The sequence below is a fragment of the Lepisma saccharinum genome, chromosome 1 (assembly GCF_977018435.1).
Source record: "Lepisma saccharinum chromosome 1, izLepSacc3.1, whole genome shotgun sequence".
In the NCBI taxonomy this organism is placed as follows: Eukaryota; Metazoa; Arthropoda; class Insecta; order Zygentoma; family Lepismatidae; genus Lepisma; species Lepisma saccharinum.
The window spans coordinates 180476115-180501364 of record NC_139229.1 but is presented as its reverse complement, the minus strand read 5'-3'; the positions used below and the strand labels follow the sequence as shown (position 1 = coordinate 180501364).

Sequence of the window (25250 nt, the reverse complement as noted above, 5' to 3'; positions counted from 1 at the left end):
AATTGCTTATCTTTTGTTTGTTGGAACAAAAACTGTCCCCCCGGAAATTTTTGGTGGGGAGGATTTTTTAGGCCAAGATTGTTGGTGGTGGGGGGAAATCCCCCCTGTCACCCCCAGTGTTTCGCACCCTGGCACGGAGGACAGTCAAATGAAAACTTTAATCAGTTTTTTTTTATTTTTATCTAGTAGATTTATGCATGTAAAGTTGCACAAGTTTACTCCATTTTACCATAGGCCCATTGCTCATCCACATATATTTTCAAGTCTGACTTATTGCCTGTATACCTCAAGAAGAAGAATATTTGGTATTTATGCGCAGTCACTTATGAGCCACTGCAAAGGTGCACCCCTCTGCATGCAGACTGAGGCCATTGTGGAACTATTTGTAAACTTGCTGGCATGGTAAGCATGTATAGAGACATAGAATTTTCATTTGCCGTAGAATGTCTACAAGTTTTAGACTTCCAGAGGGCACGAAACCACTGCTCTTCACTGGTGCATGTGTATGTATGACAAAAATGGTGTTGTGAAGCTCACTTGATCAATGTTGCAGCCTTGAGGTCATTTTGTAAATAACAGTCGATAACTCTGTAAATTTGAGCTGTTTACAGTCTGTTCTGTAATTTTTGTGAGACTTTTAAGGTTTTCATTTGACTCTCCCTCATATATATAACTATGTACAGTATGTATGTATGTATGTGTATACATATGTACATGTGTATTTTTTTCCAGAATTTCATATATATGGGGGGTTAAAAATAAGGTTTGTAGTGACAAATCGAATTATATATAGGACTCATTTTTCAATGCAATCCCCGGTGACACTAAAGCATTTGTCCTGCTGGTGCACCATATTGGGAATACTCTCTTGTTGAAGTCCATGCTCTACATAGGAATGAATATGTGAGCACACGTTTTAACATACCATCTGTTATAGTGGTGTTTACATAGCACCTTTTTCAAATCCGAGATGTGTAGTCGATGAAGCACCAGGTTAAAAATTAAAAGGAGTAGGGAGGGGGAGGGCATAGGAGTTGAGTCATGCCCAACCGAACTTCACCCGAAGAACTGCTGTTGGAACCACTATGTGGAGTATCACTCTTTCATCAAGAAGCAGAACATTTGAATTCAGAAGTTCTGGCCCCTTTCAACGGTGTCACTCTATCATATTGCATGTCAACATTCACCATTCCATCTCAAGAAAATTCAGTAATAGGAACCCTTTATCTTCCATTCACTATGATGTTTCGAACTATAACAACATGCACACACTTTGCAGTAGTTGCTCACTTCTACCTGCTTCCGCCCATGCATGGCAAAGACTCTTCTGAAGTTAACATTACATTTGGCAAAATCAGTTTGAAATTTCTTCTTTTATCTTAAATAAAAATACATACAGGGTTGTGCATATTGTATCTACCAACTTCAAATGGAAACAGAAAGACGGTGATTCTTGTAGTAACTTTATATGGTCATGAAATAAAAATATACACTTAGGCATTTAATACAGTGTATAATATGAACAATACAGACATCAGTGAACCTTGAAAATAACATTTTCTAAATATCCTCCCTCTGCTTGGATGCACCATTCAAGGCGATGTGGAAAGGCTTTCATGAAGCATGTCTCAACATTCCTGTGGAATAGCATGTATTTCATGGTGACTGATGGTTCACAACTTTATTGGTGACTCTCTACTGTCTAGCCCACCTCAGAATACTGGGTATCTCTGGAACAGTTCCATTGCGATCTTCATTGTTTCGCCGCAGTGCTCGGTGCCTGTTTGGAGAAAGGTTTCCACCATCGCAATCTGTGTCTGTAATTGCCAACGCTCCATGGTATACTAATTGCAGACTCCCAACTCTTCACGGATGTGGGTATGCCTCACATGGACACATGCATTCTGGCAGGGTTGCTAACTCAAATTGATAGATACAATATGTGCCACCCTGTATAAAAGGAGTTATTAGCAATTTAATGAAGTTTACTTAACTTTTTTTGATCATAGAAAGGAAGACCTCCAACAGAATGGTAGCAATGATTGTAGCTCCAGTTGTTATCATCTGCCTACTTCTCATTGCTGCTGTGATCTACTTAAGCAGAAGAGTAGTGAAGGAAAAGGTAAATGTCCTATATTTTTATTCTTATTATCATGTGGTCTCCTTTGCATGCTTCAGCTATTCCAAATCTGCCTTGCACTTCCTTCATCTCCTTTCATCCGCTCTGGCCTGCCAAATATTTTGGGAATCCATTCTTCACCTATCCTATTCACATGATCAAACCACCTCAGCCATGATTGGATGGATTGATATGAAATATGTGTTGATACCAATAAAGTATCAAAAATTTACTGATATCAATAACTAATAGATCTGATACAAAAATTATAAATGTTCCATAAGGAAACTCAATGAATATGTAACCTACTTGTAATTAACTTATGCAATCAAGTAATTGCAATGGGTTTGCTTTAAGAATGGATATTTAGACATTTACTTTTCAAAACTATGTGCTTATGAATTATAAATCTATGTTAATTAAATAAAATAACAAAATTACAGAATGTTGCAATAAATTAAATACTATAGATGTGTCATCAATATGTCTACATTGGTGTATACCAATACAGTACTGATCAATATGCTCTATCAGTAATGTTCCAAAATGATTATCGGGGTTTCATAGTCGTTTCATTTCCCTTATACGTGGGGTACAAGGCAAAGCTTATATGGGAATAAACAACAACAACAAGTTTACATAGTGTACCTTATAAATGTTCAATGTGAGAGCCTTTCGTGACACGGCACACATCCATCTGGTAGTCCAATGCTTCGAGACTCTTTTGTTCGACACAGTTGGACGTCCAGAACTCTTTCCTTGCAGACACGTCCAGTTGCTTGAAACTTATTAAACCATTGACGAATGTTATTGGATGGAGGATCACTTCCAAATCGCCGTCTAAAAGCTCTCTGAACTGAAACAACAGAACCACACCTTGCAAATTCAATGACACAAAAGGACTTTTGCATGGGAGTTGCCTTGTAATACACCTACACCGCTGTGACTGATGGGTAAGAAATTATAAAAACTCAGGAAAGCAAACTTCCACAGCAATTTTTATTGTACATGTACAATATAAATATTCACCTTCTTCTGTTGCAATATACCAACTACATGAAACCTCGAAAATCATTTTGGGTCATGCTGTATATGTATGTAAAATCACACATCCACATAAGAAGTATGAATTTCTTTAACAACCTCCAATTTTTGAATGTGAGTCCTATTGTGCTCTTTGCAGAGAAAGGTGAGGTCTTTGACAGAGCAGGATGTGAGAGCCTTCCTTGAGGGGGAAAAATCTACAATTTCCCCTGAGCTACCCCTTGATGAGCAAGCAGATCTTTTGCCTTACAATGCAGAATATGAGTTTCCTACAGAACGACTTAGGCTGGGTAAGGCAATATTCTTTTCAGTTAGTATTAATAAAAACAATTTTTAATGGGTATTATGTTGATTGTTTTAGTTTAGAGGTTTGCCCAAAAAGAAACAGATATTTTTTAAAATAAATATATTTCCCTTGTACACAGCTTATTCAGAATTATCATCTTCAAAGCAGTGTTCTCTGCTGCTAATACAGCACTCTCAGCGCTTCTTCCACTGTTGGAAGGCATCCTGGAATGCATTTTTGGAAATAGCCAGCAGGTTCAGGAGCGAATTTTCCTTAATATCGTCTATGGACTGGAAGCAGTGTCCTTTCAGGGTTGATTTTAACCTGAGAAACAAAAAGAAGTTCAAAGGTGTCAAACCAGCTGTTATGACATTCTACAGGTAGCTATTGTCTTCATTTGCTCGGTTCAAAAGATCGTTACTGATGTCAACACGTGCTTCTTTCTGTTCATCTGTCGGCAACCGTGGAACAAATTTGGTATCAACCCGATGAATGTTGAGTTTTTCCACCAAAATCGTATGACATGATGCTTTGCTTGTTCCCACTTCTTCTGCTATTTCAGGGACAGTCAACCGACAATTTCCTCAAACCACAACATACATACATGATGTTGATGGCCGTCCAGGCTTTCAATCTTCTTTAATGGATGTTCTCCCTGCATTGAACCACTCATAACATTGTGTCCGTCTCATACAGGCTTTTCCATATGCTTCTTTCAAGATGTTGAGCATTTCTGTAAATATCTTGCCCAATTCAAAACAAAATTTGATGCACACACGTTGCTCTTTGAGTATCTTCATTTTCTGTGTATCAGAAAATCGCCGCAGCCACGCAACAAGACTTCACTTAACTGCTCACAGAATGAAAACCAAACAATCTAGACTGGTTCACTCAACGGCATAGTACTTTTGAAGTATCCCTCTATGTGGCGCTAATGAGTTGACCAATGCATTGTTTCATTGCTGGGCAAATGTGAAAGTTCGGTTTATTACCAGACAAAACTTGTATTTTACTTCCTTCCTCTGCCATTCCTGGCTAATTGGGAAGATGATGATGAATGGTGATAAGAAGATGAGATGGACAAAGGGACAACAAACACATAAGGACAGCACACAACACGAGCCCCATGGAGGATTATACTGGCCATGAGTCGAGATGCCAGAGTCCAGGGTGTACTATGTGGAAGTGAGGTTCACATTTGGTTGTATTGAGAATGGGTCACCCCTTACATCCTGGATATTATGTCAAAAAATTCAGAACGCATATCTGAAGGACTACATTAAGATTTGGTTTTTGCATTTGTACACTTTTTAAATTGTTACTGAATTATGAGTATTTCTGTATATCTATAAAAAGACAGAACCTATGTTTAGAATTTTGGAACAAACATAGCTGCGCTGGGAGTCATTGTATTTTATCAAACACCTTTCTACCAGACAAAATAACAATAATAAAATAGATAAAAGGAGAGGAATAAGTCCTGAGGACAAACCTTATTTTTTACAATTATTTCTCTTTTTATTTTACCATCATGACAAAGATGAATAAAGCAACAACTTTTTGTGTGTTCTGTCGTGTTTTTTTTAGTATATTATTTCATGTGTTGAACAGAATACTATGATTGATTGATTTGGATTATTTCACTTTGCTTTTCTGCCACTTTTAGCTATTTGCAAAGATTAGGATGAGTGATAATATAAAAAATAAATGTAAAAAAATAATAACATAATGGCACAATTTTGGACTGTTACAGGTTATTCATACGAGGACATATTGAAAGTAATGAGCAACAATTTTTCAAAAATCAGAATCCATCAATACACGCAAATGAAGTAAATCATCGCAAAACACACTGCCTGCACGGAATGCAACATGGAAAAAGTTGACAACATCATTAAAGAAGACAGACAATTGCAGCAATACTTGAGATAGGAAACAGAGCAGTGCACGAAATTATTGCAAGGTTAGGCTAACGAAAAATTTGTTGTCGCTGCGCTGGTTCCTACATCAGTTGATGACAGATCACAAAGTTCAGCAAAAAAAAAAAATAAAAAAACACCACTCGAGAACTTCTTCAGAGATATCGCAATGTAGGCGATGAATTTTTCATTGAGTATTGTGACCAGTGATGATCATTATTAACCGGAAACAAAGCGACAGAGCATGGAGCGACACCATTCCACGTCGCCGGCAGAAAGGAAAGCAAAGACAATTCCGTTTGCTGGCAAAGTTATGGGCCCCATCTTCTGGGACGCAGAGGGGTGCATTCTGGTTGAATTTCTTGAACCTGGGATAACCATAAATTCTCGCCATTGTATCCAAACACATCACAAGCTCCATCGTGCATTCCAGGATAAACGCCCTAGAAAGAAAATCATCCTTCAACACGATAATGCATGCCCACAGTCTGCTCAGTTCACCAGGTAAAAAATTGGGAAAATGGGGAGGAAACTTCTGCCTCACCCTCCCTACAGTCCCGATATTGCACCCTCCGACTATCATTTGTATGGTTTTGTGAAGGAACATTTACAAGGCCAATGCTACCAGATGACGGAAGACATACAGAAAGCAGTGCATCAGTGACTGCGAGCAGATGGAAAGGAGGTCTACCGTAAGGGTATTTTCAAGCTTCCAGGAAGGTGGGGAAAATGTGTGCAAAAGTAAAGAAAAGTTGTAGATTATGATGTAGTATGTTCTTCTTTAATGAAACCAAAACTCAGTTCATGAAAAATTGTTGCTCATTACTTTCAGTATGCCCCTCGTAGAAATATAGAGGATCGGTAAAATTATAGGCAATTTTACTGATAAAATGATTTGCCATCATCAGCTAATACAGAAAGTATATTGATTAAGCAGTTCTGTGATAATGCAGAAAAATATAATTTCATTTTCTCTTTTCAGTTATACAATACATCCCTACTTTATTTATCCCTACACAATCTCACTTCTGTTGTTTCTATTCACATGACAAGGATTGAAAGTACAGTTTTACATTTCCTGAATTGGGCAAACATCCCAGTTATAATGTTGTTGTATAATTCTAGGCAGGCAACTTGGAAGTGGGGCTTATGGCCGAGTAGTAAAAGGTGAAGCGCAAGGACTTGTGTTAGGGGAAGGAATAACCACAGTTGCAGTGAAAATGCTGAAACCTCATGCGGAAATCTCCCACCTCAAGGCTTTGATGACAGAGCTTAAGATTCTAATCCACATCGGAAAGCATCTTAATGTAGTCAATCTTCTTGGGGCTTGCACCACAAATATCAGGAATAGTAAGTATTGGAAGAAAAAAATGGCAATGTCTATACATTTATTTTACGAACTTTTATTGCAAGATTAATTGTTCCTTGAAAACCACACAGCCTTAGGTTTTGAAATAATAGAAAAAACTTATATTGTTATTTTTAGTGTTACTACTAAAAGTGCATGTGGCATTGTGGATAATGATGGTCCACAACAAATAGTAAAAAATGTCTAATCAGTGTACTGTTTCAGGAGAACTGCTGGTCATAGTAGAGTACTGCCGCTTTGGAAATATTCAAAGTTACCTCCTTCGCCATCGAGAGAACTTTGTGGACCAGAGGCATCCAATTAGTGGAGAAATCGATTTCAGCATTGGCTTTGATAATACCGAATATATTGATGAGTAAGTATAATTCTGTAACGTCTATATAATCAAACAAAATTATCTTTATGATGTCACACTTATATTACAACATACATCTGATTAATTGATTTGTTACTTTAAGTCCACTTTATGCACAGATAGACTAATTTGTAGTGGACCTACAGTTTAAAGTGGGATACGAGCCACTGTGCAATATGCCTCCACAGGGTATCGAACCCAAGACCCCTTGATTACAAGGTGACTATGCCATCGGGGAGGCAACATACATACATTTGAGTTTTCCTACTATTGAAGCTAATGTTACTAGTGAAATGTATATATTATATGTCAAAGGTACACACATGTTAATATTAAAAATAGCTTGAGTCCTAGAATAACTAGTGAATGGGTTTCTGTTGTTAATTTAATTAAATGAAGAAAGTGTTGAAGAATAAGAGAACATCAGTATCTATTGTTAATGCATAAATTGATACAAAAAATTCATTTATTTTCTAGAGAAGAAAATGAAGCAAAGTTACCATTTGAGGACAAAAGGGTGACATTATCAAATAATGTGTCAACTGTTAGCTATATGAAGAATGACAGCATTGTACAAATTACAGACTACACAGGTTTGTTCAATAATAATTTATGTACAGCATAACTCCAATTTTATATTCCTAGAATTTAGATTTTCCTGCATTTCCATAATATTGTGGTTTCTTTTGTGTTCTTATTCAAAACTATGAAACATCAGATAGATGAAATGTTGGCATGATTAGGATCAGGAGAAATGAGCTGTGAATTTTATATTTCATTTTACATTCCAGAACTTGTCAGGAACTCTTGTTAATATTGTACATTACATATCCTTCACTAGAATTAAACTAAATCATAAGTGAAACAAGTAATGTTTTTATTCCAGGATGCTTTCATAGGTCAAATAATTTTCCAATAATGTAGTTTTCTATGCACTTATCAACAATACTTTTTTTTGGTTTTAAGTTTTCAGGAGATATTTACATTAAGGCTATAAGGGAGTTTCGCACCAGGTGAGCATTTATTTCAATAACGTTGAAATGTGAACTTCTATTTAAAAAAACTACCAAGGCAAAAGAGAGCATGAACTTCTCCCAATGTTGGAAGTGGAAGAGCTTTCTTAAAGTTGATTATTAAGCTAGATACGATCTGTGAAAAATATGATGGATAGGCATTTATGGGATCCCATATATTTCTTATGGAGAGGCAACTTCAACTTTAAGTTACGTCTAATCAGATTTAAATTTTAACTTTTCCAACAGCAAATGAAACATTGAGCATGTTCCATTTGCATGCATGTTTTTCTGCATGATCGGAAGTTTGATATTCCAAAGAGAAGAAGTAAAACAATACTTCCATAAGCACAGTGGTGGCGATCAGGGGGGCAGTGCCCCCCACTTTTGCCTCAACACTATGCTAAACCTTATCTACAAAGGGAAATATAATGTTTTTGCCCCCCTCCCCCCCTGGTTTGGAACCCAATCGCCGCCACTGCATAAGTATAATGCTAAGTTTTCTCCCCCTCCTACAACCATCCAGCGGACAAACCTCTCTTTCTCCAGCTTGCTGCGAAGAAAGGTTGGTGGGGGAGAAGCAGTTCCGGGTTATGGCAACTGGCTGGACATGGAAACTGTCCCTCGTAGCCTTAAAGTATCTGCTAAAAAATGCAGTGTTAACTTGTGTGCAGAAACACTACATTTATTCATTCATTCAACGTACAGGCTTTTTCACTGCAACCTCCGTGTTTCCAGTCTTGTATCATGCTTCGCAGAAATATAAGAGCTTCTTAATTTAATGTCATATACCAGCTGATATCTTCTTCCCTGGACCCTTCCCCATAACCCTCCGTTGGTATACGAGGGTCACTATTTATATTTTGAGCCTAACAATGAACAAACAGGAATTTGGCATTGAAAACTGCTTTATTGTTTTTCGAAGTATTCTCCTTTATGGTCAATACACTTTTGCATTCGTTCGAACCATTTGTCAAAGCAGTTTTTCCAATCTTCTTGAGACACCTCCATAATATGGTTTTTGAACGCATCAACGGCGTCTTCCGCCGACGAAAATCGTTGTCCACGCAATTTATTCTTGACATTCGGGAACAAGAAGAAGTCACTGGGTGCCAAATCAGGACTGTACGGTGGATGACCCATCAATTCGATTTTTTGACTGTTCATAAAGTCGGTTGTTAGACGAGATGTGTGACAGCTGGCATTGTCTTGATGAAGAATGATCCGATGGCGTTTGTTTCTTTTCCGTATTTGACCGAAGACCTCTGGCAAACAAATTGTTGTGTACCATTCAGAGTTGACCGTTCTATGTTCCTCTAAAGGCACAGTTGCCACATGACCAGTTTTCCAGAAAAAAAAACAGGCAACCATTTGTTTCGATGTGCTTCGAGCGCGAACAACTTTTGTTGGATTGGGTTCATCTTGAAACACCCATACAGTCGACTGCTGTTTACGTTCCGGCTCATATGCATATATCCATGATTCGTCACCTGTTACAATCTTATATACGTCTTTTGAAGCACCACGATTGTATTTATTGAGCATTTGTTTGCACCAATTGACGCGAGCGTCTTTTTGAGTTTTTGTCAAATTGTGTGGGATCCAACGAGAACATACCTTTCTCACAGCTAAATGATCATGTAATATTTTATATATGCTGGTGGAACTAATGCCTATGGTTGCCTCAATCTCACAGTATGTCACATGACGATCTTGCAGTATTAGGTTTTGCACAGCATCAATGTTTTCTTGAACAACAACTGATTTTGGATGACCTTCGCGAATCCCATCGGTGAGCGAATGGCGGCCACGATTAAATTCGTTATACCAGAGTTTCACAGTGGCAAAGGATGGGGCTTCATCACCAAATGTGGAAATAAGTTGATCGATGCACTCTTGTCTTGATAATCCACGTCGAAAATTGTAAAAAATCATCGCACGAAAATGTTCACGAGTTAATTCCATTTTATTGTTGTCGCGCAATCTCCAAGGCAACATAAACAACACAAATGAAGCTATTGACAAAACATTTGAAGTACGTTATGGTAAATAATGCCAGACGATTACGTGCAAACGTCAAATCGCGCCTAACTTCAATCAGTGTTGCCAAGGCTCAAAATATAAATAGTGGCCCTCGTACATGTACCAGTGTAGCACGGTTGGTGTACGGTGAGCGTGGCACTCGCACATGAATTTTATTGTTTTTTATCATCATTTTGTCGAATATCTTTTATGTTAATTATATTGAAGATAGTTTATAAATATGTATTGCCTAATACAGGGTGGTGCAAAAGTCACCATACAGCTAACATATACATTTATGTGTTTCTTACTGACATGTATTACAAGAACTTACAGTGCTTGAATATGAATAATAAAGGTCATAGGTCTGCTTTTAAAGAACATGCTCGATGTGTCCCCCTTCAAACACCATGCACAAGTGAATAAGGGCCATCCAATCATCCTGCACTTTTTGAAGGGTGTTCCAACTGATAGCATCACATACTGCTTCGATGTGCTGCTTGAGGTGATCCGAGCTCCTGATTTTCTCTTCATACATCTTGGCTTTCACGGGACCCCACAGGAAAAAATCCAGTAGTGTCAGATAAGGCGAATGCGGTGGCCACTCCATAGGACCTCGTCTCCCGATCCAGTGCCCTGGGAAGTTTGTGTCAAGCCACTGCCGCACGCCAATCCCAAAGAGTGGAGGGGTCCCGTTCTGCTGGAAGAAGGTGGGGGCGGTTCCATCAGGGTTGGCCATTATGGGTGTTACAGAATCTTCCAGTATGTCCAGGTACCTTTCAGCGTTGAGTTTTCCGTCGATGAATATTGGTCCGATGATGCTCATGTCCCAAATTCAGCACCACACCATTACCTTTTCACCGCCTGTTGCCTTGCTGTCCATGGTCCAATGTGGATTATCCTTACTCCAGTATCGCATGTCTTGCTTATTGACCTCTGCGCTAACATGAAACACAGCCTCATCCAAGAAGAGAATGGTTCTTGTGAAATCCGGGTCAAGAGCCTGCATTCCGACAACCCACTCACAGAACTGGAGTCTGCGATCAGGATCATCTTCACTCATATGATGGAGCAATTGCATCTTGTAGGGATGCCATTTATTCACATTGAGTAAAAAAAAAACAGAATTAAACCTAGGAATGTAAAAGAAAAGGCAACATCAGCTGTATGGTGACTCTTGCACCACCCTGTATATATCACTTATAAGTTAAAATTTTTCTTATTTATTCTATAACAACAAAATTATATTCTTGTATTGCAATGTTACTGATTATCTGCTATGATACCATGCTCGGAACTGCTGTTCTTCATTCACGACAAAAAATTAAAAAAACATCTCCTTGCATTTTTAATTGTAATTCTAGCTGAATTGTAGGAACAGTTAAGCACATGAACCAGGAATTTACATTGACAATGGTTGTGCCATTAAGTTGACTGGATCAGTAAAATGCTCACGTCCATAATAAAGTTCTTTGTGTTACATCATGCTTTTAAGTCATTGATGCCAGACACTCAAGTAAGAAACAAATAAGGAAAATTACTTTTTAACCTAGCAATCCTGTCTCTACCTTCATTGGTCCTAGCATTCAATTGTTGGGTTTAATGATGAATGGTGCAAGAAAGGAAAGGTGTATGAGACTTTATGTTAATTGATTGATTGATTTTAGTTTATTTTACTTCACATTTCTGCCACTTTTGGCTAATTGCGAAGATGGGAATGAGTGATGATATGATGAAATTCATGAATGAACACTCACAAACACACATGCCCAGGCTGGGATTCGAACCCGGGACCCCATGAGACTTTATGTGACTTGAGCTGAGCCAATATCAAAGAATCAGCAGATTTTAGCATATTAGTACCAGAAAGTATCATTTTGAATTATATTGCTATTACTTTCCGAAGCTCAAGTAATACGTATATGGTATACACAAAACATTGCAACACTTTTGCAGTCTGAATATCCTTGAAATTGTGCAAAAAATGCAAAATTTTCATGAAATTTAGCCAACAATGTTTGGCAGAAATGGAATTCATGGTTAAGTAAAACTATTTTAAAATTCTGATCTTCTCACACATGAAGATGGATATTTTAAAGTACCGTAAAACTCTGACAAATTAATGTGCTATAGTTGCAATGAAATACTTAAACATATTAATATTTATAAATTCTCTGAACCTATTGTTAAAAAATTACAATGTTTAAATGTGGTTATCTGTAGGAATCTCTGATATTATCAGCATTGGTATTGCTTTAAGTTAAAATATATCAGCTCAGTCTTGCCTATGTACCAAAAATGATGCAATAGACAACATTAGCATCATGATATAAACGTAAGACCTCCTAATTAAAAAGTTTTATAATATGCACCAACCTAATAAATTTGTTAATGATTTTTGTAATTGATTATCGTTAATTGTATGTGTCTATGCATGCAGGTGGAAGCAGCATGAGTTCAGATAGCAACAGCGAGATGAGGTGGAATATGAAGTACAAAGGAGACTATAGGGGAATTAAAACAAATCCTCTGTGCACAAAAGATCTCATCTGTTGGTCATATCAGGTGGCAAGGGGAATGGAATACTTAGCATCAAGGAGGGTCAGTTTTCATTATGTATATTATAAATTTAGTTTGCATTTTAATACTTGATTTCTTTTGTGGTTGTAAGTATGAACTCACTGATATTAGGTTGGTTCTAACACAGTGAAGTCCAAAGATAGGGCTTGATTACAAATGTATCTTGAACTGACATAACTATTATAAACAGCACCCAGAAAATATATAATACAATAATTTCAAATGCACTCTAATTCCATGTGCTGAAATCATGATGTACACACTGCATACACTGAAAGACTATGTTTCCAATGGTTGCATCCTTAAGAACAAATATTTGAATCAAAAGGTTTCGGCCACTTCTGGCTATTCGTCATGATGAGGATGAGTGATATGATAAAACTGATGAAGGGACATTCACACATAACACCCATACCAGGATTTGAACCTGGCAGCATGAAACTTACTAAGATTAATTTTGTAAACTATTCAGTGCAACATTACATGCAGGTACTACGAAAACTCTGGCCCAAGAATGCTTTAAGGGTCAATGCATACAATCCGGTTGTTCAACATATCACCAGAAACTAGCTGTCCAAGGTTCTGGGTTCAAATCCAAAGCCACGGCATGGGTGTTTCATTGTATCTGGCCTTTCACCTGATCACTATTATTCATCATCGTCATGAGTGCTTGTTTGATTTGTTGTTTTAAGTCCACTTTATGCACAAAAAGGCTAATCAGGACTGGACCTACAGTTTAAACTGGGTTATGAATCACTGTGCCATGTGCCTCCACTAGGTATTGAACCTGGGACCCCTTGATTACAAGGCGACGACGTTACCACTATGCCATCGGGGAGGTCCATTATCATGATTAACATACAGAGGAGGAAGAACAGTTATGTTAAACCACCACCTACAAACAAGATGTCACCAGGTTTTATATTCACCTTGCCGATTTTATTTGGCCTGTACTTCGTCAAATTCAAGTAGCTTTCAATGCTCTCACAAGCAATTTGCTTAAGGTATGACTGCACTGAAAGTAAGAGTGTAATCATTAAGCTACCTGGGTATCACAGTTAAAAAAACATAGTAGGCTAAATAGTAAATCCATGAGATGTCCAATTCAATTAGGCTATGTATATTAGGGTTACAAAATTGTAAATTTAAATGAAGACATGAAAATAATACATACAGCCAAAACTATTATGCATACTATTCATCTTGAAAAAAAAAATAATGACAACCTGACATTTTTGTTAAATTTTTCAAGCAAATGCTATATTAAATTGAGAAAAGTGGTGATTTTTTAAAGTAACTTGTCAAGATTTCAGCTTGTATACTGAAGACCTATTGCATAAAATTTCAGATTATACATGGAGATCTGGCTGCAAGGAATATTTTACTAGCCGATCAAAATGTTGTTAAAATATGTGACTTTGGATTGGCAAGAAGTCTCTACAAGAATCTGGACTACAAGAAGAAAAGTGAGGTGAGCATATTTGTAGTGATAAGCAACATTTAATTCTAACTGGTTCAATACATTAATTTCCTCTGGGGAATTGTGAGTGTAAAAAAGAGTCTTAAAGGAAGGCAAGTGCATTCATATTAACACATATTTCATCTATTAATTGGATAAATCAAAAGCTCAAATGTAACAACTCTGGAAGTACTGATTAATTTTAAAAGTACAGCCGACAGCAAATATAATAGCAGGTGAATCATCCACTGCCATGTTTTATATTTATTCAGTACAATTTCTGCAATGTGAGGGTCATGAATTAAGATAGAAATGCAAATAAGCAGCATCACCATAATTCCATTCTTTAAGACATACGATGTTCGATACAAAGAACAAAAAAAGCATTGGAAAATTTACTACTGATATTTTAGCCACCGATTGTACAACTCACACGTGCTATGGGTGATACTTGAATTTCATACCCACTGCAAACGCTTTGGAATATACCTTCAAATAAAGATATTCTACTACAGTGGAACTCTGATTTTACATTCTCCTGCATTCATTCTAACCTCATGTTTCCAGTAGACCAAATGTTATAAAAGTTTCCTGGATTTTATGTTTTCCTGCACTTCAGCTCGATCATGTGAAAAATATAAAATTAAGGTTTCACTATATTAATATGGATGATGTGCATAACATGTACTGGCAAACCTGAGAATTTTTACCTTGAGATTGTGTAGTTCAAATTCCTCCTAATTACAAATTTATGCAGCATTCATGCAGCTAGAAGTAAGACAAATAGTATACTGTATCGGTAAAGTGAAGAGAGTGTATTTTCTTTTGCCTAACTAACTGTTTGGGGTTCGATCCCTGGCGGGGGAGAAACGGGACTATTTCAACCTGTTCAAGTGGCTCCAGTGCACACCCAGCGTCGTACAAAGTGGGTACTTGGAGGAAACTCTGGGGGGTAAAGGCAGCCAGGGGTGTGGTGCTGATCACATCACACCTAGCTTGGCCGAGATCAAGAAAGTGTGGGGCCCTAACCCCACACCCCCTATACGACTTCATGGCGTGGTGCAAAGCACAGAGGAGCGCTTTAACTTTTTTTAACTGCTTTGGTTATGCATTACCATTGGGCAGTACACATGTATGTAATGATTGTTATAAATTAAGAGGACCTACAATCAAAGAGGAATCAAGAATACTTCAATATTTTGATATATAAGGTAAACGGTTTAAATGCATAGCACAAATATGGTTGAAATTTCCTTTTTACACAAATAGATAAAACTTCGAAAGGTTGTCAGCCTAAACAAATTCAAGTTTTTTTCACAAAAGTTACATGAAATTATTGCATCTCTCTCTTTCTCTCTCTGAGAGAGTGAAATAAAGCATATTTTTTGTTTCTGATTAGGATCCATTACCTATAAAATGGATGTCAGTGGAGTCTATTAGAGATCGTGTCTTCTCAACACAGTCCGATGTTTGGTCTTTTGGTATCGTTCTGTGGGAATTCTTCTCTTTAGGAAGGGTTCCTTATCCAGGTAAGCATTCTTGTACTTTATATATGTTTTTGTATAACACACTTTATGTGATCGTCTATATACAATCAGAAGTAAACTGTCATTGTTAGAGCAATCCTACAAATTACAGCCTATCCTGAAAAACAACCTTGCATCCCAGTGGCGGAGCATGACGTTTCCAACAGTGTAAGCCTATCATGATGAAGGTTATTTCCCGTTGTGCTTATTTTTGGGCTGACATGGTTAGTGATTTATCCACACACACATCCCCCCCCCACCCATTTTTTCAGAACACTTCCCTAGAATTTTTCACCAAACTAAAAATTCTGGATAAATCTCTGGGATTGGTGTTTTCTTTGCTAGGCTGTGTATCTCCTACATTTCAACTGATAATTAAGTCAGTCTTTTTCCTATCACAATGAGTAACGTAACGATTTATCCACACACACATCCCCCCCCCACCCATTTTTTCAGAACACTTCCCTAGAATTTTTCACCAAACTAAAAATTCTGGATAAATCTCTGGGATTGGTGTTTTCTTTGCTAGGCTGTGTATCTCCTACATTTCAACTGATAATTAAGTCAGTCTTTTTCCTATCACAATGAGTAACGTAACGATAAAAAATATGCAAAGTTACATAAAATGAATAATAATAATAATAATAATAATAATAATAATAATAAAGAAATGAAAACAGAAGGAAACAGAAAAGTGCAGAATACTTTTTCCAACCGCATAACCAAGTATCAGCTTCATACCCTGAATCACAAAATCGGCGCACTTTATTTTTCGTTTCTGTTACTATGCCTGCTAGAGAAGGAAGGGGTGGGCCTACCTACATTCACAAGTTTCTTCTTGGCAGTAAATCCTTGCTGGATAACGGCGTCTGCACCAAGTTCTCCACCCCACCGCACAATCACATTCGTTTTATTCCATAATGCACTTCACTAACACACAACAGCACAGGACCGACAGTCCACTTTGAATAGATGGAATTCGCAAAAGCAATACCTCGACAACAAGAACGGGGAAACAAAATGAAACCAGATCCAAAATTGGTCATTGCTCAAAGCAGTGATCTTTCGGACTGTGAGGGAAATAGCCCTTTCGGATATAAATAAATTCCCTCCCATGCCTTAAAATTCCCTATATTTAGTAAAAAAAATTAAAAAATACAATATTAATTATAAAAGAAATGCTCACTAATTGTAGGGACATATTCAGAAATTTCTATCAAAGGACATGTAAGTGCTTTCTTAGGATAATGTAAAAGCAAATCTAGCACCTAAAAGAACATAAACAGGCTTTTCGAACGCTGTTCGAAGAGTGTTTGAAGCACGGACTACGTAATTAATAATATTTGATTCACATTTGACATGAGATTTGTAAAATTGGTTCAATCTTCAGCTTTCATTAACATTTATTTATTTATTAATTTTTGCACTTTTTAGCTCAATTATTACCAGCTGAGTTCATACATAAACGGAAAACAGAGATCTTAATATTTCTGATGTTTATGCTCTCCTACAAGCTAAAAACAGAAACAAGAATTTAGCACATCAATGTGTATCTAGTTTTCCCGTATCCCGCTCATTTTTAGGTTTCTCCTTTTTTCCCTTCCTGTTAGATTTTTGCTTCAGAATTCCCTGTTCCTGGAAAAAACCTCCTTGAAGCACCACCGGCTCAAATTTCCTTTGCCGTCAACCATTCATACCCGACAACGCTGGAGCCCTCCTCTTGCAGGACCTGTGTCTCGCTGGCACGTATTCAGTGAAGCCAACCTAAGTATAATGGTGCTAAATCTCGCACAAGTTTAAAAAGTCGTTTGTAAGTTGGGGATATAAATAAAACAAGAGGGCCAATTTTCGTTGTGGTTGAATTTTCTCAAACTTTTCACGCATAACTTCGAACCTGGTCGAACCCATGCCGTTGGTTGAACCATTCGAATTTGTATTTATGTTTTTGTTATAAATTAATATTAATAATATGAAAATCACAGAACAATTTAGTAGTATGTAGCATAATTTCGGAGTTTAAAAGACACCATCAATGTTCAGAAGGCACAAGGCAAGGAGACTTCCTGAAAAATGAATGTCAACCATTTTCACACATACAATTTCATTTCAGTCACATCAAATTGTTAATTATTGTAAGGGCGTTGCAGAAAAATGTTAACTTCAAATTGAATTAGTATATTTTAAGAAGGGAAATATACCTAGTTTACCCCAACCCCTAAAAAAAACAAAAAAAAACTGCTTAATCCTCCCTGGTGGAAATACTGCGGACGTCCATGAACAACACTTTTTCTAAACATGAGGTTTGCAATGCTGCTGTAAGCCTGTGGCCGTAGGTTTACAAACGTAGGATTTGGCCCGCTCTTCTCCTTATATTCCTTGCTCTTCTCCATCCAGATACGGTAGGCACTGCTCCTTCGCGGTCAGAAATTTGTAAGGCAATGTTCAGACGGCTTACAGCTTTCCACAAGCAGAAGGTGGGAGATCCCATGTGCCGCCTGGTGCTGAAGTGTTGCAATCTAACAAACAGGATCTCGAAGACTGGTATCGAAGTTTTTACGAATTTTACCATATAATTACATACATTTTACTAGAACTAATAAAGTGTAAGCCCGGCTTACATGGACGCTCCGCGCCTGTTGCATCCTGTTTTGCCTCTTACATTTCACCATTACATGTCTTTTAGAATGTAAGTTACAAAGTTGTTAGGATGTGTTTTAATGATCCCATAACAACGACAATTCTCTATTGACTGTATAAGATGCAGATAGTAAGAAATGTTGGCTTTTCAGGCCACTTTCACACAAAACACATCTTGCTTCAACACAAACCAATCAAATGCAGGCTTATTCCCATTCTTAGCCACTACCATGTAAAATTTTGCAATTGATTGGTTCATTCTAAAGCAACATGTCACTTCAATGTGAAAGAGGTCTTAGGGTTGAATCAAGAGGAAACAGACCCTGGAGACAAGGCAGTCAGAGCATGGTGGTGACACAACCATCAGTTTCTATGGATGAACTCAAGATCCATATCTAAAAAAAGGTAAAATCACGGATACCCTATATACCACATACTGATTACACAAATGTCCAGTTACGTATTCAGAATGCAACATCACCAACATGTGGCCTATATTTCGAGCATCATAGCAAAAAGTTCCTACATGTTAAGAGGTTTGAAAGCCTGTGCTACTCTTGACTAGGTCTTTTTCCTTTGTGCAATTTTCATCATGATATTAAGCAGGAATTATGAGCACTTGTCTTGTCAGTAGTATAGTAATGATATGGTGAATCAAAGACTCAACCTGATGAAGGTTGTATCTTGAAACTTTTTTTTTTAAAAAAAAACAAAAAAAAACGTATACTTACAAATTGTAAGTAGTTCATTTTATAGTATTTTTTAAGTACTTTTATTATATCATCATGAGTAAGTCGCACGCCTTAAATATGTGTCAAAGACTCAGGTTTGAGTTCTTTACTGCTTATCTACAATAGCACATCTGAGTACAACAAAATGCAACAGTTTCAATGCTCTCAAAGAAGACCATATTTCATCACATCGTAACAGTCAATTCTTGGGTTAATTACTCCTCCACCCCTCATCCTAGTTTCTACCTTCATGTGTATACAACTTGTTGGTTGCATAAAATTTTGATCTTGTGTCAGAATGATCAGATACATTATTAACCATCACTGTATTTTGTTTAGGTTTGGATTTGGACGAGGTGTTTCTGCAAAAAATTCTTGGAGGGTACAGAATGGAAAAGCCACAGTTCTCTACTGAAAATCTGTAAGTTTGATATATTTTAATCTTGAAGAGTACTGTTATTAATATCAAGAATGGCACCTTGAACTAAATATTAGATTTTAGGATAAATAAATATTTTATTATATCTTCTAATTCCTGGAGATATAAATGTGATATTTGTGTAATATCAGATCAGATTTTTTAAATGTTTTAGTACCATTTTTTTATTGAAGATATTAGTAACCTTTTGACTACCGAGCCCATTTTGCCAAGTAAGCACCCCCCCCCCACCGTGACCGGACCAATTTTTAAGCAAAATGCAGAGTTTCATTTAGATGACTGTAGATCGGAGGCTAATTGCCCTAGACAGACAAATGAAGTACCGTTATACGCGGAATGAACCATAGAATCAGACTATATGAAATGTATGCACATTGAGTGCATAATATGGAGGGGAGGAACTGAGTGTATAATATGGATGCAGGTAGGGGAGGAACTGGAAAATTCCAAAATTCCTGAAGAAATATGCCCCTTCCCCCCTCTGCCCCTGAAAAACAAAGTACAGGACATTGTCAAAATACACAACATACACATGGAAATGATCACAGCAAACTATTTCCAAATTGAGGTTCAACTGCACTATTGTAGTGGAACCGGAAAGTCTTTGTTGGGCACAATGGTTTTTTTCTTTACAGGAAGCCACCATTTTCCCACCTTTTTATGGAAGAAGACGTGCAAGAGTCCTTACGGTGCAATATATGTGTTAATAATAGTATAAAAGAAGAAAATCGCAATTCCAGCAAAAAATAGCAACATTATGACATAAAAACTACAAACATGACAAGGTATCTTTTAAAAGATAGGTTGTCCCCTGGGGGTTACAGGAAGGTATCTTTTAGAACATAGGTGATAAACAAGAGGTTAACATATAGAGCAGCAGTGGTCCACTCAGTAGGGAATCTGATTGCCATGCAGGAGATTCGGTTGTTCTTGGGCTAGATGATTTCATGTGGAAATTTTTGAAGCTGTTTCCCTGCATGGAGCACCTCTGGAGTTTACCCAGCCTCAGGCGCGGTTGGCCCTATAGCGCACAGGATTAGTGAACCCCCAGTAATATACAATAATCACCTCGAGAATGAACAATAAACAATATCTTTACATTTTCACATTATTTCGCTAAAATTTCTACACAATAAGTCATGTATTTGTGTCCGTAACACAGCGAACTCTCTTGCTGAGAAAAAGAAACAGCGAATCGGCTGCCCTGGTTTTTGCATTGGAACAATGACATGTGAGTGTGTTTAATTAAGGAAGAGGAGGAATTTGACATCAAAGCTTTCCCTATAGGTTAGGCGTTAAGCAGAATAGCATGTTCTGCAAACCATCATTTCTGTAAAAAAGAGTAACCAGGAAAAGAAGATAGGTTCTTTTCTATAATCATCAGAACCACAATGAACATAGCATGTTAAAACAGATGTTCTTGATCTTAATTCTACAGCAAAGAATAATACGCCTTGATCAAGACTTCCCTTGGCACTGTAGTAGGTACAGGTATGTGTGCATTGTTGGACAACCTTTACATCTCTCTATGCAATGAGAGGTTGTGTGGTCTTCAGGATTTCGAAGAGGGCAAAACCATCAAGTTACTAATATAATAAATATGTTCACGTAAACTTCTTTATTCCACAGGTACAACATGATGCTTAATTGCTGGAAAGCTAAACCAGAAGACAGACCAATATTTTCCGAGCTTGTGCAATTGATTGGTGAAGTGTTGGATGAAAATGTGAAGAATGTAAGCTATTCAATGTTAAAATATAATGTGCAGATATATATATATATATGGCAGTATATTCATTAGACCCAATGATAAAAAAAAGTAAAACAGTATCATTGGTGCTTGAAGTGGAAATTGTTAGCTGAGGTGATGTTTGATTGAGGCTTAAGGTTAGCTGGGAGATGCTCCGATGGTTTAACATGGTGACAATGAGAAAGCTTTGCAAACATTTACTAGCTGTGGAGGGGGGATGCCATCCTCCATTACTTCGAGCACTGAGTATAATTGTTAAAACTTTTTGAAGTTCACAAAACCTTAGAAAATTTCTTACATGGAGATTCATAAGCAGTGTCATATTAAGGGCAGAATAAAAGGAAAAAAGAGGAGGCTGAAGAAAACAATTGTTTCTAATTGCTACAAATTTTCGGTTTGTGTATGTGTGTTTTCAATATAACAGTTGGGCTGAAAAGTTCGTAGGCTGACTCATAGATGGCGTTACTAGAATTAAATCCATGTGATTTTTACTTAGTACTAACCTTCAAAAGATACGTGTATAAATTTCACAGCTGCCGGATAATTAGTTCGTGAGATATAGCATTGTGAGTGAAGCAGCTTTTGTTATTGTGAAAAATGGATAAAAAAGAATTTCGTGTGTTAATAAAGCATTGCTTTTTGGCGAAAAAAAATACTGTTGAAGCCAAGGCTTGGCTTGATAAACATTATTCGGACTCTGCACCAGGAAAATCAACCGTTGAGAAGTGGTTTGCTAAATTTAAACGAGGCGAAATGAGCATCGAAGACGATGCACGCAGTGGACGCCCCAAAGAGGCTGTTACCGACGAAAACATCAAAAAAGTCCACAAAATAATTTTAAATGATCGTAAAGTGAAGTTGATCGAGATAGCTGAGATTATTACATAGCGTTGTTGGAGCGTTTAAAGGATGAAATCACGAAAAAAACGGCCCCATTTGAAGAAGAAAAAAGTGCTGTTTCATCAAGACAATGCACCGTGTCACAAATCAATGAAAACGATGGCAAAATTATATGAATTAGACTACGAATTGCTTCCCCATCCACCATATTCTCCAGATCTGGCCCCCAGTGACTTTTTCCTGTTTGCAGACCTTAAAAGAATGCTCGCTGGAAAGAAATTTAGCACTGATGAAGAGGTAATCGCCGAAACTGAGGCCTATTTTGAGGCTAAAGAGAAATCGTACTATAAAAATGGCATCGAAAAATTGTATGATCGCTATAATCGTTGTATCACCCTCAAAGGCAACTATATTGAATAATAAAATCGAATTTTGTCAAAAAAATATTTTTTACTATGTTAGCCTACGAACTTTTCAGCCCAACTGTTAGTAGTTACCGTACCTCAAAGATATGTGCTTTCAGATTGAGAACCCATGCCAAACATCTTTTAGATTACCCTGATGCAGGTATGTAGCCACGTGGATACTGAATGTTAAGATTTATTGACCACAAATATATTCAAGCACAGAAATTTCAAACTATTAAACATAGGGCTGAGCCAATACCATACGCGTACTAAAGCTGATACTCGTTCCAATGATACTGATGTTAATACTAGAGCATTGCAACAATTTAGATTTTTCCAGAATATTTATAAATGCCAATACATAAATATTATACTTGATCTGTAACATAACAAGAGTTTTACTTCAATATACACATTAGTTCACTATAAGATATCACAATGTTAAAATAGCTGCAATTTAATAACAAAATCAATTTGTTCACTGTTACAAATACTGTTGCAATTTAAATGTAAATTATGAATTTTGCACAATTTCCAGGATTATTAGGCTCAATGAAAGCATGTAGAAATTTTAACTTAAAAATGCTGGCTTGGCAAACCGGGTCTTTGGCATATTGTGCCATTGCTCTACCAACTGAGCTATAAGCCAGCCCTAGTGTCACCTGATTTTTCGATGTTGCTATTTTACCTGTGTGGGATTGTGTCATATAGTATTTTACAGACTTTGAAATACACTCAGGCTCCAGAAGAATATCGGCTAGTATCAGTGATTAATATTTGAACAAATACTTTGAGGCTGATGCCACTGCATTGGTATCGGTATCAGCTCAACGATAACAAAATTAAATGTCGAGCATAAAATTTATGAGTATACAGTGGAACCTTGATGTTACGTTTTTCAGGGCAACAAGCTGAAAAAAAATTAAAATGAGAGAAAATATAAAATCGAGGAAAATTTTGTAAAATGTTGCTATCTTGGGACCATCAATATTGAATGTATAATGTGAGAAACTAAAATCAGGTTTCAACTGTACTCATCAAAGAATATTTCATACTTTGGCACCTTTCTAGTTGTATGTTGATAGCAGAGAGTCAGTATTATTAAAATATTCATGACTGCATATGTTTGAGTGTAACTAACCTCTGTAGTTAATTGTAATTAGTCTTTTAACGTGTAGCCGTGGTAACTCAGTCATTAGGGCATATGACTACCATGCGAGAGACCCAGGTTCGATCCCCATCAGGGGAGAACCAGGATTCTTTCCACCTTTTCAAGCAGCTCTGGTGCCCATCCAGTGTCGTATAAAGTGGGTACCTGGAAGAAACTCTGGGGGGTAAAGGCGACCAGGGGCATGCTGCTGATCACATCACCCCAACCTTCGGCTGTGATCAAGGAATGTGGGGCCCTAACTCCACACCCCCCTATACACCTTAATGGCGTGGTGCAAAGCACAGGGGAGCACTTTACTTTTATTTTTAATTAGTCTTTTAACATCATAGCAGTTTCTGCATTCATATTAAAGTAGTAATTCCTTAAAGTTACTATCCCCCTTCCCCCACATAATAGTATATCATGGTGGTCCAGCCAGTAGGATCACCTGACTACCACGTAGGAGATCTGGGATTGATTGCCAAGCAAAAATTTTTGTAACAGCTGTAATGCTCACCCAGCCTATAATCAGTGGTAACCGGGAGCAAATCTAAGGGAGAGGGTAAAGGCAGATGGAAGATGGTGCTAATCACACCACCTCCACTCCAGACCAGATCGATAATGCTTTGGGGACCGATATCCACATACCTCCATGTGCAATAAATGGGAGATGGCTTTACCTTTTGGTTAATATATCCTAATTCATAACTATATTATTTAATTTTCTTTTTTACAGTTGTATTTGGAGCTCAACAGTCCCTACGTTATTATGAACAACAAGTTTTATGAGACGCAGTTACATTACATGAACTTTCCTCAAGAATCGGCAGAAAAGAAGGCATCACCATTTAATGGGTACATAAAAATGAAAGGGACCACAGAAGCTAGGAAGAACTTGGAACTTGATGATGCAATAGAAAATAACTCTGGATATTTGATGATGAAGCCCTCTTCATCACCACGGCAAACTCACTCTCGAAGCATGTTCTTGTAACACAAACTAGATCACCCATCAAGCACATATGATAGAGAACAAGAAACAAAAGTTTTCCTTATCTGAAGTATCAGAGAATTCTAACTTGCTGCTAAATACAGAACGTTGTAATTTTTTCAAAGTTTAAAAAACCAAAGGGATTTGGCAAGAGAGCAAAATAGCAATGCATGTGACATTTGAACCTATGTGTTATATATTACCTTAATTTTGTATATAATGAAATAAAAATTGTACAGTGAAGTGTTCTTAGCTAATTCATTACATGTCGATACCATGAACCATAATACGTAAATATTAAAGGCCAAAATCTGTGATAATCATACTTGTGTTAGCTTTTATACAAGATGGTGATTTGGTGATTCATGTGAAGAAATGGAAATAAAATTTAATATTCCTAATATTTAATGTATCTATAATTATGTACAGTGGAACCCCAATTTTACATTTTCCCACATTTTAAGTTTTCAACTTGGTCCCCAAAAAAATATCAAGGTTCCACTATATTCACATGTCCAAAGAAAAACTACAAACTCCATAAAATTCATTTAAGTTTCCATTTCTTCAATATGGTGTGTGTACAAACCACTGAACCACTTGCACACTGTAGGAT

At 37.1% G+C, this 25250-nt stretch overlaps 1 protein-coding gene across 1 annotated transcript in view; it reads left to right on the top strand.

Moving 5' to 3' along the window:
- LOC145990439 (vascular endothelial growth factor receptor 1-like) overlaps positions 1–24880 on the top strand; it is a 76995-nt gene extending 52115 nt beyond the window's left edge. Inside the window, exons 15-25 of the mRNA XM_083126133.1 lie at positions 2010–2122; positions 3303–3453; positions 6494–6718; positions 6942–7092; positions 7570–7685; positions 12568–12728; positions 14056–14178; positions 15566–15695; positions 19400–19481; positions 21129–21234; positions 24383–24880. Coding sequence (XP_082982259.1) covers positions 2010–2122; positions 3303–3453; positions 6494–6718; positions 6942–7092; positions 7570–7685; positions 12568–12728; positions 14056–14178; positions 15566–15695; positions 19400–19481; positions 21129–21234; positions 24383–24640 — 1616 coding nt within the window. The 3' untranslated portion in view covers positions 24641–24880. The remainder of the gene's footprint in view (positions 1–2009; positions 2123–3302; positions 3454–6493; positions 6719–6941; positions 7093–7569; positions 7686–12567; positions 12729–14055; positions 14179–15565; positions 15696–19399; positions 19482–21128; positions 21235–24382) is intronic.
- Positions 24881–25250: the final 370 nt, after the last annotated feature.